Source organism: Puccinia triticina, chromosome 18A (genome assembly GCF_026914185.1).
Source record: "Puccinia triticina chromosome 18A, complete sequence".
NCBI lineage: Eukaryota > Fungi > Basidiomycota > Pucciniomycetes > Pucciniales > Pucciniaceae > Puccinia > Puccinia triticina.
This window is the reverse complement of record NC_070575.1, coordinates 3,518,106-3,534,657: the sequence shown is the minus strand read 5'-3', so window position 1 is coordinate 3,534,657 and position 16,552 is coordinate 3,518,106. Positions and strand designations below refer to the sequence as shown.

The 16,552-nt window shown below is 49.5% G+C and overlaps 2 protein-coding genes across 2 annotated transcripts; one reads left to right on the top strand and one right to left on the bottom strand.

The window, feature by feature from the left end:
- Nucleotides 1-726: 726 nt before the first annotated feature.
- Nucleotides 727-3,973, top strand: PtA15_18A390 (uncharacterized protein; the record flags this gene model as incomplete). Its single annotated transcript, XM_053164924.1, has 5 exons — nt 727-1,168; nt 1,228-1,444; nt 1,503-2,425; nt 2,526-3,500; nt 3,573-3,973. 5 exons carry the CDS (start codon nt 727-729, stop codon nt 3,971-3,973), a joined length of 2,958 nt encoding a protein of 985 aa, XP_053028885.1.
- Nucleotides 3,974-11,146: 7,173 nt separating this feature from the next.
- PtA15_18A389 (uncharacterized protein) lies at nt 11,147-13,231 on the bottom strand (the record flags this gene model as incomplete). The annotated part of the gene is made up of 7 exons (XM_053164922.1): nt 11,147-11,179; nt 11,272-11,343; nt 11,419-11,491; nt 11,571-11,768; nt 11,841-11,960; nt 12,044-12,068; nt 12,142-13,231. 7 exons carry the CDS (start codon nt 13,229-13,231, stop codon nt 11,147-11,149), a joined length of 1,611 nt encoding a protein of 536 aa, XP_053028884.1.
- Nucleotides 13,232-16,552: the final 3,321 nt, after the last annotated feature.

The window sequence follows — 16,552 nt, the reverse complement described above, 5'->3', positions numbered from 1 at the left end:
GTGTATACCTGCTCGCCGAGAGGAATCCCTCTTGGCGGGCTGGTGGGCGAGCTGGTGGCGCTGCAGCCGGGGATATCACACAGGACTTGCAGGAGACAAGTCCAGAAGGGGGTCGGGGACATACACAGCGGAAAATAGGTAGCAGTATTGGCGGGTATCAAGCGGCGGTACCCGGGTACCCGCCTAAAAATCACACAAAAACCAACACCCGTACCCGTACTTGGCACCCGCGGCGGCGGTACCCGCGACCCTGATGAGTACCCGCCGGCGGGTGCCGGGTACTGCCGCGCGGGTACCCGTTTGCCATCTCTACTGGTGTGATGTCACTTGTCATCAACTGACTATTTTATTTTCCTGGTGCCAGCACCTTCCTTTGCCCATTTCTTCATATCTACGCAGGTCTTCACTTTCACTGATCTTTGGATCAACAAGCTGATGGATTTGAAGTCAGTGGATGTGGAGGTTTTTAGTGCTACCACTTTTGTCCTTCTTCAACCACCCTTTTTCAAAACCTAAAAAACAGCCATGGTACCTTCAGTGTGATTCCACACCCAACTGCGCCTAAACCTAGCATTTTTGGAAGAATATATAGTCAGTATTGCAATGTGAAATTCCATGCCATGGAGCAACACTTCTCCTGGGATATTTACCCGGGGCCCCGCATCTGCCGGGGTCTGTCCCCGTTCCGACCCCGGGTGTTTGTTATGAGCCTGGGAGTGTGGGCATATGAAACCGAGCACCAACCATCCAATCCACCCCATCGACGACGCAATGGCCAGGCTCGAGCTGCCCACGACGCTCCCCGGCGGATGGACGATCGGCCAGGAGATCGGCCGCGGCTCATTCGCCGTCGTCTACCGGGCACACAACCAGAACACCCACCAGGAGGCCGCAGTCAAGGCGGTCGTCAAGTCCAAGCTGACCACCAAGCTCTTCCAGAACCTGCACGACGAGATCGCCATCCTCAAGAAGATCAGACACCCCAACGTCGTCGGCCTCGAAGACTGCCGCGCAGACACGCACCACATCTTCCTCATCATGCAGTTCTCCTCCCTCGGCGACCTCTCCCTCTACATCAAGAACCCCGCAAAAACCAGCTCCCCCTTCCCACACCCCCCCGACGGCGGCCTCAACGAATGGATCATCCGCAGCTTCCTCGGCCAGCTGGGTAAGCACTCACTCAGAAGAAACACACACACACACACACACTGACTGACCCCCTTCCAGCCGACGCCCTCCGCTTCCTGCGCTCCCACTCCATCATCCATCGCGACATCAAGCCCCAGAACCTGCTCCTCCATCCCTCCGAAGACCCCCCCGACCCGCCATCCACTGCGATGCGCTACGTGCCCCAGGGGATCCCCATCCTGCGCGTCGCCGACTTCGGCTTCGCCCGCGTCCTTGCCCCGAACGCCGGCCTGGCCGAGACCCTCTGCGGCTCCCCGTAAGCGGTCTATACCAACCCACACACACACACACTGCTTATACTATTTCCTCCACAGATTATACATGGCCCCCGAGATCCTCCGCTACGAGAAATACGACGCCAAGGCCGATCTCTGGTCCGTCGGCGCCGTCCTGTTCGAGACCGCCACCGGCAAGCCGCCCTTCCGCGCCCAGAACCACGTCGAGCTGCTGCGCAAGATCGAGAAGAGCGAGGACCGGATTGCGTTCCCCCCGGACAAACCCGTGCCCGCCGATCTGCGCAGACTGATCCTCGGCCTGCTGCGCCGGAACCCGGCCGAACGGGCGAGCTTCGAGCACTTCTTCGTCCTGGCCGACCAAGTCTCCAGCCAAGGCCCGCTCCTCCCTCCCACCACCACCACCACCACCACCTCTTCTTCTTCTTCTCCTTCCCCGCAGCCGCTCCAGCCATCCACCACCGCCTCCTTGCCCCTCCAGCCCCAGCTCACCCCGCTCCACAGCACCGCACTCCACCACCAGCAACCGCGGCCCCCCTCCACATCCACCCTGCCAAGCCCAGCCACCACCACCAAGGGGAAACAGCCAACAACAGCCCCCGTCTTCGACGGCGAGCCCGGCGCATTCATCGTCCCCATCCCCCAGCCCCACCCGGAATCGCTGCCCAGCTCGTCCCACCACCCCGGATTCCTGGCCCCGTCTCCTAGCCTCCTCCCCACCCCTCATCACCACCACCACCAACAGCAGCAGCAGCAGCAGCAGCCACAACAGTCCACCAGTCGTGACAAGACATCCTGGCAGCCGAGCTTCCCCGCCAAATACCTCGTCCCCTCCTCCTCCAACCCCGCTCCAAGCGTCAAAGCCAAGGACTACGCCCGCGCACCGCTCCCCTTCAGGACCTCCTCCGAGCAGCAGCAGCAGGAGGACGATGAGGACCGCGAACTGGGCACCGAGTACGTCGTCGTCGAGAAAGGCGCCGTGGAGATCAACGCCTTGGTCGATGGTCAGTCCCTTGCCGCCACCCTCAAAAGATTCATCACCGCCCACACACACTACTAGACTCCTGGCCATCTCCGTGTGTTGACGCTTGTGTGTCTCCACAGGCTTGTCGGCCCCCACCCAGAAGCCGTTGAGTCTGGGTCGCCGGATGTCCCGCGGCTTCATGGCCGCCACCAAGCCTACTCTGGCCGGCCTGAGCTCGTCGCCGCGGCGCGTCCAAACCGAGTCCGCCTCCCCACCCACGCCCTCCTCCTTCCCGCCTCGCCCTCACCCCCAGTCGTCTGTCCCCAGCGGCTCCCGACCCATGAACATCGCCCCACACCATGGCCAGCAACTTCAGCACCAGCCTTCTTCTCTCTCCTCAGCCTTCAACTACGCCTCCTCGCCCCGGAGCTTCGACAGCTCCGGCGCCGGAGCCCCCGGAAGCCTTCCTGCGCCCGGCGGCAAGTTCTTTCCCCCCTCCGCGCCAGCCTCGTCGTCGCCCGGCCGCCCTCCGTCTGCCCGGGTGCCGTTCATGTTCCCCTCCAGCGCGCTCAGTCGGGCCCTGCTCGACCCGTGCTGCCCACTGTCCCCGTCGACGGGGGGAGCGGGGGCCCTGGACGCGGTCGAGAGTCGGCTGCTCGCCGAGCTCGAAGAGGCCGCCGCCAAGGCGCTCGTCATCCTGCGCTTCGCCGACGCCAAGCTGGCCGCGGTCCTGCCCCCGCCGCCCTCGGCCTCGGAGACCGCGCCTGTGGCGGGGCCGTCGTCGTCGGGGCCGAGCGCGGGCCTGGTCGGCGCATTTATCACCGCCCACGTCTCCGCCTCCGACCCGCTGCCCGCCGTCTCCGCCTCCTCGTCCGCCTCCTCCATCCTCTCCGAGCTCCATCTCCTCCACCACCCCGCCGCCTCCCCCGCCGACCCGGAGTGCTCGGCCCGCCGGCTCAAGCAGGCCAAGGCCGGCCACGCCGCCGAGGCCCTCGTCCTCTTCATCCGCGCCCTCGCCGTCCTCGACCACGCCATCAGACACGCCGTGGCCGTCGCCGACTGGAAGAAAGGCGCCGGGCCGGGCGGGGGCGTGGTGAGTCCCGAGACGGGCTGCGGTACGCACACTCTCTCTCCCCCCCTCTAGTCGAGCCCCCGCTCCGGACTGACGACAGCTGCATGGCCCGCAGCGATCGAGTGGCTGCGGCGCAAGTTCAACGAAGTGTTCGACAAGACAGAGCTCGTGAAGTCCTCGGTAGACGCCAAACGTCTGCTGTATCCGGCGAACCGCGAGGGCCGACGGGCGCTGGTGAGCGCGACGCAGCTGATGTACGAGCGGGCGCTGGAGGCCTCGCGGGCGGCAGCGGTGCTCGAGCTGCTGGCGGACTCGCCTGCGACGCTCGACGCCTGCTGGCTCGAGTACCAGTGCTCGATGTGGCTCCTCCATGCCGCCCTCGACCCCGTCGATGACGTCCACTTCCCCCACGACGAGCTCGCCCATGCCGGCTTCGTCGCCAGCAACGCCCCCACCGTCCTCGCCTCTATCGCCGCTAGACTCGCCGCTATCGCCCCCAAACGCGCCGCCCCTTGATCCTCCGCTACCCCCCTTGGCTCGCGCCTCGGTCCCCTCAGCACCCGTCTTGCCCGCCCCGCGCTGGGACTGACAACCGCTCCGCCTTCGTCGTCGTCGTCATCCTTGTTGTACTTGCTGCTGCTGCCGCTCCTGCTGTTGTTGTACTTATCAAACTGTACTTGTTACGTTGTGCTTGGTAGTCCTGTGCGAGTGGTGCTTGGATGCGGCAGGCCGCCACCGCTCGCCAATGCCGTGCTCGTTCGCGCCTCGTGGCCCCGTAGGAGCCCTGCAATGGAGAATAATGGGCGGGGAAAGGCCGCAGGGGATGTTCAGGGACGTTGAAGTATGTGCCGCGAGGACTTCAGCGTACCTTGAACAACGGGCTGGTTGCCATCGTCAGGGGGATCGCCCACCTTTCCTGAAGTGTGCATTTCAAAATTGCATAAGAATTTTTTACAAAAATATCATAAACTGTAATTTTGGCTCGGAGATTTCACTTTAAGTTTAATGCACACTCACATCTCCCAGCCACCCTTGGCTTTACAATTTCATGTAAACAGTGATGTATGCAAGTTTGAGCACCACAATTGGACCTGGAGCAAGCATTGCCTCACCTGTGCGATCCCCGCACACATCTCTCAGCTGCTCCACTGTGCCAGAGGCTTCTCAGCCGATGCCCTCCCTTCCCATCAGCCAGGCTTGCGCCCTCTCAAGCCTCCAGAGCTTGCCCAACATCCCCACACATCTGATGCCATTGCTGCCAATGTCCTCAGATAACGGCGCGCTGGGTTTGGCAAGCGGCTGCGGCAAGAGGGGCTGTCTGCCGGACGGCCGGCGGTGCAAAGCCCGCAGCCCCTGGGAGGGCCAGAAACTTCTTCACTTCCCGGTGCTTGATTGAGGTGGAGGTGCCCACCCAAGGGCCACTGTCAACAAGGACCGCCCTGTCTCTTTGTCCCTCTCTTTGCGGCATGGGGCCGCTTTCAACCGCCACCATTGGGGCTTTGTTTGGGCAGCTACCGTCCGCACCTTGAGTGTTTTGCTGTGCAGCCTCAGGACCCAAAATTAACAATCTGTTGTGTGCGGGCTCCAGCGTGCCAGCTCTCATATGCACATAGCTTACATGTGCATGTCATGGACCACACGCTCAAGGCTTGAGAGGCTGGAGATCTGCTGAGATTGTGGCCTCCGAATAGGATGGAGGAGGAAAGAGCGCCCAAGGAAAAAGGCTTGGGGGCAGGAGGATGGACCAGAGACCCAGAAAGAGGGTCTAAACTGCTAGCTGTGAAAAGAAACAAGGCTTCTGTCAGCTGACTACGCAGCGCAAGCCAGTGTAACACATATAAAAGCAGTTATAAATAATACTAAATTAATATGTCACATATGAGTGACTGAGAAGTAACAGTTTGGTGACAGATATTTATGTGAACTGTCACCTATAATATAAATAAATAATAAAACAAAGAAAATAGAGCATATTTATTGAAAGGTGCACACTTAATGAATTATAATCCATCTACGCTAGCACCAAAGAAGTTACAGTATTAGAACAGGTCTGGGTGGATAATAATCCATACCCATGTGCGCAAGCCGCCAGTACAAATGTCACAGAGACTTAAGTGACACTAGTCACATGTCTGATATCCTTTAGCAACTGGAATATCCTCCCCAAAGAGGATCATCCCAATGCCAACTGCCCCATCCAAGCTTGCTAGTAATATACAATTGAAGAAATTGACAGCCCCATCAAAACTATCTAGACTGAAGAAGGATCTGTTACCATGAGGGAGAAATAATATTTAAAGAGGTCTGTTCTTCCTCCATTTTCTCTCTCCTCAGCTGATTACACCCAAACATTGATCTGACCACCTTTGACTGGCTCTTCCTTCAGAAAAGCCAGCTTTGTTGTCCGATACTGTTCAGTACTCAAGCCTTGTCCCGTCATCTCAATACGCAGCGCTCCAATAATTGGAAGGATCTATAAATAGTAAGTACTAGACCCCTCCGTTTTGTCTTTGCTGCCTTCATTATCTTCCTGGGATTCAACCACACCTGCATAGCAGGCCCCAGTGTATTCCGAGGGATCCAAACCACCCCCGCTACGTTGGGCCCCTCTTTTTATTATTCTTTATATTGATTTCTTTGAAATAAAAACCCAAAACCCTTCCAAGTTACCTTTTTTATCAATCATCACCCGGTGTAGCTAGAGGAGCGTAGCTCTTGGCATCACCAAGTCTGAAAGCTTCTCACAACAGGAGACTCACTGGGTTCAGGGAACAGCACGCAGAGAGCTGATGATCTTCATTTATAATCTATCCGGGATATATAAGCTATTGGGGGATGGGGACAAGCTGTGGGACAGAAGGTGAAGATTCATATGCATCTGGAAGGAGAGGAAGGAGTGACAGACATGGAAAAGGGGAGAGAAAGGAGAGAGACCCATGAAATTCCAACACCCCCCCCCCCCCCCAAACTGAAGCTTAGAGGTGATCATGGAGACGCAGTTTTTTGAACTTGGGGTTGGCCAACATCTCTTGAAAATTCTTCTCAGACTTGATTTGTTTGTTGGTGAAGCCGTGAGTGATGTTGGTGAAGGCCATGTGAGCTTGAGCAGCCACCTTTGACTTTGAATTTGATGGCTTGGAGGAAGAAGAGTCAGTCACGTTTGGTGGTTGGCGTTCAGGGTGTTTCTCATAGCAGAGCAATTCTCTATGGCCAGCCTTGTCACAATGGGAACAGATGTTGAAGCCCCTCTTGCAGTGGGGGCACATGTAATACTTCTTGTTGGTGGTGAGGAACGTGGCTTGAGTGATTCCCAACAATTGATTGAGTTGATTTTGAGCAACATGTTTCTTGAGTTGATTAAGGAGAAGAGGTACTGTGTTGTTTGGAAATGCAACATTGACTACATCATGGAACAACTTGTATTTGGCCAATAGAAGCTTGCAAAGGATGAGAGCCATTTTTCTTTGCTTGCTGAGTCCAACTTTGGCAGAGGCCAGGCAATGATTGGCAGCTCAAATCTTGGCTATGAAGGTGGCCGGAGGGGATTTATATTTGATATCAAGAAAGGTTTTCAGTGCAAGATCCCTGGCAACATGATTGTCACCGCTATACTTTTGCTTGAGGATCATCCAGACGGCAAACCTGTTGAAAGAGCTCTGATCTGGGAGCATTTGAGAGACATAGGTCAGGCTGTTGTCATTGAGGTGTTCAACGATTTTGTGGTAAGCAAGCCTATTGAGTTCAATGTACACATTCTTTTTGTTTGGTTTGTCGCCTTCAGCTGGTAAGCGCACCAATTTGATCTAGCCTTGACTTCATGAGGAAAGACCACAGTTTCTAATTGTGCTTTTCAAGGTACAGGGGAAATTTCCTTGATGTCATTGTTGAGGCTTGATGCAAAAACAAGATCAAGTGCAAGAGGAAGAGGGTGTTGGTGTGGAATGGAGAGAGGATGATGGAACCTGGTCGTTGTTGAGAGACTGTTTGAGAGAATTTGAGAGAATTTGAGAGAACATGGTTTCAAGTGCAGAACGCAAGACTGTTAATTGTGTTGAGATTGTGGCCTCCAAATTGGAAGGAGGAGGAAAGAGCACTGGAGGAAAAAGGCTTGGGGGGCAGGAGGATGGACCAGAGACCCAGAAAGAGGGTCTAAACTGCTAGCTGTGAGAAGGAACAAGGCTTCTCACTACAGGAGACTCACTGGGTCTCAGGGAACAGCGCGCAGAGAGCTGATGATCTTCATTTCTAATCTATCTGGGACATATAAGCTATTGGGGAATGGGGACAAGCTGTGGGACAGAAGGTGAAGATGCATATGCATCTGGAAGGAGAGGAAGGAGTTACAGGCATGGAAAAGGGGAGAGAAAGGAGAGAAACCCGTGAAATTCCAACAAGATCCAGACTGTCTTCTCATCCTGCAATCTACCATCTTAGGATCCAGAACCCCAGAGCCCATATTCTCTCCTTCTCTCCACAGACCAGAACCAACAAAGGGTAGTTACGCTACGCGTAACGCGTAGATAACGGTAACGTAACGAAATTTTTGTCGTTATCTACGCGTTACGCGTAACGGCAGTGTGATTACGTTATCGCAACACGTTGAGCCGGCTTTTTTTATACTTGTTGCGTTATCCGGGCGCGCAGAGCCCTTGAGAACAGGCAAAAAATGAGGCTAAAAAGCCTTAAATGGTCCGTTATTGCGTTATCCGGGGGATAACGCGATAACGGGCCTCAAAAATCAGGCCTGTTACGTTACGCGCGGGGCCTGAAATGACCCCGTTACTAGTAAAGTAACGGGGGACCCGGATAACGGGGGTAGTTACGTTACCAAAATTGCGCGGATAACGCAACGTAACGTAACTACCCTTTGTTGCCAGAACTTAAGATCATCTTTTATGCTTCCTTGTTCTTTGAGTAGATTGGTTTAGCTTGGAAAATATTTTCCATAGATCCAGATGGCTTGCAAGATCCCAGAAACCAAAAATAGAGCACAATTCATCAAGAACTGAGCAAGTGATGCTGGATACATTGAAAAACCCTCACCAAAGCTCCTATTCCTCCCGTCCTGCAGGGGACACATTTCTTGTAAGTCATGCCCTCCGGCCGGCAAAATGTGCCAAGTGTTTTCCTGCTCTGGGGGAAGGAGGGAGGCATGTAGTGGAATCAGATACCATGCACACCTCCCATCCCCTCTCACAGACCAGCCTGCTTTTATACCAAGATTTGACAAACAACAGAATAAAAAATGGGATGTGTGGGCCAGGAAAATCTTGGAAATCTGACTGCAAGGATATCATTGTATAGCCCTCTTTGCACATCGCAAGTCTGCAGGACGCCACAAAAAGAGATGCAGGTGGCATACACACATGGTCATGAATACATGCTTATCATTGCTTGCAATCCAACAGGTTCTGGGGCAATTGTCCACCCACCAATGTGTTCCGGGTGCCCAATTGTCAAGATTTCAGCTCAAGAGAAAGTGGTGATGAAAGGAGGACAATCTTGTAGTGATCAAGATAGGACCAGGATGGTTCCAGATGAAAGGTGCTCAGACTCGATAATTTTTAGTTCATGTCCGAGGAGCAGACTTTAACCAGACAACTAGAGAGACCCCCAGCAATATCCAAAGGGGAGCCTAACCACAATAACAGGGGACAGGATAGGGGACAGGAACAGGGGACAGGGGACAGGAACAGGGGACAGGGGACAGGAACAGGGGACAGGAACAGGGGACAGGACAGATGGACCACTTGGTCAAACAGGACAGGACAGGATTTGACCACTTGGTCAGACAGGACAGGAAAAAGGCCACATGTCCAGACAGGACAGGACAATAAAAGACCACTTGGTCAGACAGGAAAAATGTGAGCGGACAAGGTGGCCAGAATTCTGACACCAATTGCCATCTCTAGTATCTTTTTCATTTATGGTGTAATATGTGCACTGTGGTGCTGATGAATGGAAAAGATGGAGGAAAAATGTGGGATAGACTGTGTGGACCTGTTATTTGGTACCCACGTGTTGGTAGGTACCTGCACCCACCACAGTTAAGTGGGTGCCTTTGACACACACTTCATGCAGTGAAACCCACTGCAAGATTTTATTTCAGTAAAACAAGTGCCAAAAACTGAAAAAAAAAACTTCCTCAATTGTGTGCAGTTGACGTGCAGCAGCTCTGGTGAATCTTATGATGTTATTTACTCAGATAGTGTTCATATTTTATTCCAGTGCAGCTTCAACACACAGTGCACATTGCACAGCAACTGTGCAGAAATTTTCAGGTGGGAATAACATGATTCACGGCACAGTATTGCACATTTCAAATATGACATATTGATACATTTTTCTTTTGCAGTGAAACTTAAAGGGTCATGTTATGTGTCAGCTGGCAAGCAAAACACAGTTACCCCTTAACTTGCCAACTTACTGTTTTGCTACACCAACTGCAACTGTCACATGTTTCACATTCATTTCACACTTTTTGATTTTATTATTGACATAGCTTGTATATGCTTGTATCTAGTCAACATCAAAAAGCTGGATATATAAGTTGTACTCCTTGGATTCTATTGTTCCCCAGAATTTCAGAAGAGACGGAAATAATAAACTCACTTTATTTACTCATTCCTCTTGAGCTTGAAGATATATCTACATATCACTACTTCCAGCTTGCTTGACCACCACATATCTATGTATGACTGTCTGGACTCTCAAGCCTGAACTTCTCAAAACTTATCAACAGTTGGGTGTGAACTTCTTGGATTCAGTCAAAACCCGTCTACGACTTGCAAGCCACTGGAAGATCCCAGTCAACCTCCATCAAGCAGATTTTGATCACTCTGGAGTAGCCCACTGCTGACATTATGAACCCTGTGATTTAAGCAGGGGTGAAATAAATGGGCTTGTTTGGGTGTCTAATATCATGCAACCAGCTTAGCAGCATTTTCTGGCACAAAAAGATGGATATTTTAGATCTTTTTCATCTTTGTTGAAAAAGAAATTCTTGATACATATCTCAATTTGGCTCTCTGTCATACATATCTTGATAAAATCAAGCTTGAATTCCAGCAATTGGGAAATATATTTCTTGTTTGGCAGGTATCTTCCAAGAGATTGCTCAGGAACATAGATATAAAAACAGACAATAGATAATTGAAAACCTTCAAGGATTTCTTAAAATATACCATAGATGAATAAGACATGAATGAAGAATATTGGGAAACAGACTACATGTTCAAATGTAAGGATGATGCAATAAGCTTGCTTATACTCAACCCTGTGGAGAAAAAAGAGCATACAATCCCAACAAGACTCTACTAATTCACTGGAAGCAAACATGTCAAACTCAAAGTAATCATCAAAAAACCCAATATCTGATAATTCATTCAAAGAAAGCAAAAATCACTTTTTCATGTCTGGGAAACAGGCATATATAAGATAAATAATAATGATAATAATAGCCTGTTTTCCCCAAGGGTAGGAATCAACCCAGTCCAAAGAGGTCTTTTTTTCTGGATAAGTGATTGGGATTGTGAATCCAGTAGTGTCCATTCATATCCTGGTTCAAACCCTACTCATGTGATATTTTGGTCAACTCCCTTGTTTTGCAGGGAAAATGTTCAAATGTCACATGAAACACAACATGTATGACACATATTTACCATGCAACAAACAGGGCCTTGGTGTGCCCTAGGTTGAAGTATACTGGATCCGATCAACTCGCTTCATGTGCAATAAGGACAAAATTAGAGAATCATGGATGTTAATTTGGGAAATTGAAAAGATTCTTTGGTAGAGTGCAAATACATTCTTACACGGTTGATTCCTCCCAGAAGACATTTAACAATGAAGGCTTCATCTATCACCCCAGTGAATTGAGTAGTATCCTTTAGAAGCCAAGTTCAAAAGATTAGTCAAGCTTTCTACATGATCTACAGCCTTTGAAGAATTGGAAGACCTACTATCATATCCCTAGAGATGCCATATCTTTTCTGCAAATGGTTATCCAGAATTTTCAAAACCCAGCTGACACGTCTGAGGAAGTTGAAAATCATGTTTTCAGCTTTATTAAACCCTGGAATATTGCCAGAGATAGATGAGTGATTGCACATACTTTTCAGTTCCAATCTGAAGAAATTGTATCCCAATCTGATTGAGTGGGAAATGACCATCATCTAGTTTTGAAGAGACATGACTTATGATTGAAATGAAACTATCAATGTCATCTGGAATTCCATCAGTGATGATGACTAGGTTCAGTGGTTTTGAAAGTGGCTGATGCCTTGCTTTTTGGATCTCTAGTGTCTCAATACTTTTGTTTTTAAAAATTGTCAGAAACAAGATCAGTGACAGACAAAAGATAATTGGCATATGAATTACTTACTAAGGTCGGAGAATCTCTTCCACCTTGGTTTCGGTGGGAGTACTATCTCCTGTGGGCTGGATTGTCTTGAATTTGCGGAGGAGCGAAGAAGCTTTGATATTTTTGAAGTGAGATTCCGAACTAATAAACACATTTTTTGAGTCATATGTCAGGTTGTTTAATTGTCCTGATATACGCATAGATGTATGTAGACATGAACTAACTTTAGAAATTGTAAGTCAAGCCCATCTTTGAAGTAGAGAGATTTGATGTCAAAAAAAAAATGGTTTGGTTGATTTTTCAAGAAGATGGAAAGACTCACCTGTGTCGTGTTGTGAGGCCTCTTTGGCTAACTCGACTAACACTCTTACAGCCTCCTCCCAATGTCCGTTAGTTGCCATCGATGCACTATCGTCCACCAAGAATATTGTCTTGAACCGTTTGAGTGTAGATAGTAAATTTTCATCATCATGGATCTGCAAGTCGTTAGCTCCCAAAGAGGTGGTTTTGCTTTTTGATTCTGGAGCCTGAACCTTTTTACTACTCCCGGTGGACGGTCGCTCTTCCATCTTGACAGGGTCCTCAACCTTTTTCCTCAGGCCTCCGGCCATATTCGAGCTTGATTTTTCACCTTTATCTTGCTTGGGCTGCTTTTTCCTGGTGTCGTCCTTGCGTTTACCTTTGTTCATCTCGACAGATCTTTGTGCCTGTTTAATTCTGGGAGTACCGTCGCCCTCTTGAGCAGGAATCTCAGCCCAAGTCTGGTAGTAACCCGGCGGGAACGTTGATGAGCCTTGGGCACTTGGATACGCTTTGTGGTTCTCGTAGAGCTCTGAACGCATTTCTAACTTTTGGCTTTTTTGGTAGCTGTAGTTAGCTTTGCTTTCCAGCATATCCTCTTCGGCGAAGTTGATATCTTCCTCTGTCCTTCTCTCGGAGGTTTTTTTCCTTTGCATCGGATCGGAAGGGGAGGTCGGTAATGTTTTGATTGGAGCGACCACATTCGGGCTTTCATTGTAGCTGAGTAAAGCCGCCTTTTCTTCCAAGCAAACAATCTTTTGTTTAACCAAACCCGTGACGTATTTTAAAGACTTTTTTAAACTGATATTTGGCTCTTGAGTCGGGCCGCCAGGATTGGGGGTGGTAGCAGATGGCCGAGAAGCTTGCGGGTAATACTTTGATTGAGGATCTGGTGCTAAAGAAGGTCCAGGTGCGGTCCGCTTTCCGTAATGCTCACGCGAATCAGACTCTGAGAATTGACTCTGAACGGCCTGGCTTTTCTTCTTTTCTTGCCTATTGGCCTTCCGATCTGATACCAAGTGATTGATTTCGTCCAGGCTCCAGGGGAATTTGAAGTCCTCATGGTTGCTAGCTCCTGGTAATTCGACAAAGGCACTGATCATCCCGGCCATATTGTCTTCCAGGTAATGATCTCCAGTTGTTGCCCTGGATCCGTGCAATCGGAATGAGCCGGTTGGAGAAACTTGTAATGGGGGAAAAGACGAGCCTGGGGGAAAGTGGAAGCTAAGATTAACTCCAAGCTACTCCAAGTTGTCAAGCTGGAAATTGTGGAGACCGTTTCAAGGGAGAGTTTGCTACCGCCACCGGCCTGTATGCATGCATCGGGCAGCGACTTTGATCAACATGAAGAAGTTTCATGAAATGCCCTTTCCGCCGAGACAAGACGCAGTCTATGTATGTACATACAAAATTTCTTGACAATATAGTATGTACATAGGTATCACAGACGCCGAAGTGGTGATCAGAGAAAGTTGAAGCTCTCCGCTTGCACAAGTGTGCAGAGAATTACTTCTCGGAATAGAACACCCTGTGCTCGGTGAACTTGAATGGATTTGATTCGAACTGCGAGAGTTTATGTGCCCACAATTCTCCTTGTCCATCAATATTGAGTAAGACTAACGTGCCATCGTCGCAGTCTTTGATGAGTAGCGCTGATCAATACCACTCCAGAAAATCTTCTTTAATTCAGCTTGGCTTTTAATTTTACCCCACCTTGTGCTTCCGAGCTATTCTTGACTCTAGGATGTACCATCAAGGTCTCCACTCCATACGAACTTCGGTAAAACCTTTGGCATTCAGTAAAAACAAGCAGTGGTCAGCGTTTCAAGTCAGAAGCTATGTATGAACAAATCATGGTGCCTACGGAAAAGGTGTGGCCGCCTCGCCGAGCTTTTCATTTTCCAGCGCCGAGGAAACTATTCAAGAAGTCGGTATACAGATAATAGTTAAGGGTGAGGCTGCAAACTACTCGCGAGAAAAAAAAAGTTACCTTTCCTCTGACACTGACATGTTTCAGTGGAGATAATCTCTGTGCAAAGTGTGCGTAATTGAGAGTCGAGACCAAGATCCGACTGGTCTCATCGGAGTCGACTCCAACTCTAAGTCCCTTCTGTGATCGTAGCCCCCGCACGCGAAGGAGGGGCGGAGGCGGCCGCTTGGCGCCCAGGAAGAACTTAGATAATTCTGACTTGATGACTCTGCGTTGCTGCACGCTCGTCGGTTCGCACTGATCCCGGGACATACTCTTGAGGGATCTTGAGGCAATTGGTCCGTGATTATTACCCGTGATGACTGTTGCAACATGAACTGCAAAGGCAACTCGGAAAACAAGAACCTTATCAGAAGCACTGGATACTTAAAAAGTGGACACAGCTTGTTTGCCTCTGCGCCGGCGGGGAATGACCGGTCATGGTTGTCCGGACCGAGCAGTTATCGAATAAATTTGTGCAACCGGTCCTCCACCCAGGACGCAAAATAGGCCAACATGCCGAGACTCAGAGGAACTAGCTGGTCCAGTGCATCGCCGGTTGTACGAGTTTATTTGACCCTTCGTTCCCGACGGTGCTCATGCCAAAATGTTGGATTGAAATGTCACATGCATTACACAGTTGCATAAACTTCCATGACATTCTAGAAAGGAGTTCTCTGGACTGAGTGCGCTGGAACAACTCGCGGGCAGGACCAACAATTTTCGAAGCTCAAACAACACTCAAGAACCAAGGATCAAACTATCAACTCGAGCCGAACGATCAATACTCAATCAGTACTTCACATCAATATCACGCAAGGTACTCAGGGGGAGATCTAGAGTTTCTGTCTCAAGTGTACCGTCATCTTATCATCTGTCTGTCTCTGATTTTTGTTTTTACTCATCAGTTATTACTACTACTGGTTTTATCAAGTGTTTGCAGTACAAGATCAGACTTCTCAATCTTACACAAAAGGCCACAGACGGCCTGAAGACGGACGCTCCGCAGAGTCCAATGGCTTCCCTGATCAGTGTCACATCACTCTTCCGTCACTTGTTATTGATTTGGCCACTCCTTGCCTTCTCTTCTTTTAAAATTAATTTGCCATGATTCTAATCCAGCCAATCAATGTTTATCAGAGGGACCTTGCGATCAGGCGAGGGGAGTGGTCAGATCAGCTTATCAAACAATTGGCTGGGAGGAGGTTGACTCGATGAGCACGATGAATGATGTGTAAATAGGGCAGGTCGTTGGAACACGAGAATGGGCTGGCCAAAAAATGTCCCGGAACTTGAAGTGGTACACTACCAGCCGCCAGCCAGAACCTATCGAATCATGGCACGTTGGTTGGACACGTCGCGCATCACAGCGGTCACATGCGGAAAGCCGCCGATAGAAGCTTATTTACATACATATATGATGCCAGATGTCGATACTAACAAAGATGTTCCCACGAGGAAGAAGCTCCATCCAATCAAAGGTAAACTCACAGCCTATAAATCTTCTAGAACAATCAATAAACAGGCTAACACATAAAAGGAAGTAGAGGTTAAAAGACTGTTAAAGAAGTAGCATCATGAAATTCCTTGTGTAATTGGAAACTGGCCTACTTTGAATTTTTAAAGTGGAATCTGAAAAATATCAAACATTGATTTGTTACATTGTTTTAAGTTTTATAGGCCTCAAACTTAACTAAGTCAGAATTAGAATAGGGGGGTTCATAATAGGATAAAAGTAAAATTTTAGAGTCAATTTTAAGGTCTTTATCAACAAATTTTTAAAAATCTGGCAAGGTGTACAGGACTGGGTATCCCCTGAGAATCAGAGCAACATCTTTATTTTTTAAAAGTTGTTCATAAAGGCCTTAAAATTAGCTCTAAAGTTTTATTTTTATCCTATTGTGAACCCCCCTATATGCTTAAAGTTATGGCTTATCTGCCCCGCGCCCTGCAAATGACGGTTTACAACTTTTCATAGACTCAAAAAGTGTACATTGTTAAAGGGAGACATAAATACCTATGCAGCCCTAAACTCCCTAGATCTCGGTTGAGAAGTCATCTATGTATACTCATATAGTATTCCAGAGTAAATACGCCTTTGACTGTGAATAGAGTCTACAAACGAGTTTGGTTTGTTGATGGATCTTAAGCCCACGCGTGCCACGAGTCGCTCGTCCGGCCCGGGTAGAGAGTAGCGTGTTGACGGAAGACCCTAGATCAGCATTTTAATATTAAAAGCCGCCATGTGCTTGTGGGCGTTTGACTCAAGTTTCACCTTTCTCGGAGGTTGGTCCTAAAACTTGATTGGCCATTGATTAGACGGAAACGCCATGAACTTGCCACATGTGTGGATCTGCACTAATGATGGCGAGCGTGTGGCGAGTTTTCTCCTCATCAAATATTGAAATTGCTGAGCTTCGATGCTCCAAAGGTTTGTTATGCACCCTGGTTTGTTTGAGTGCGT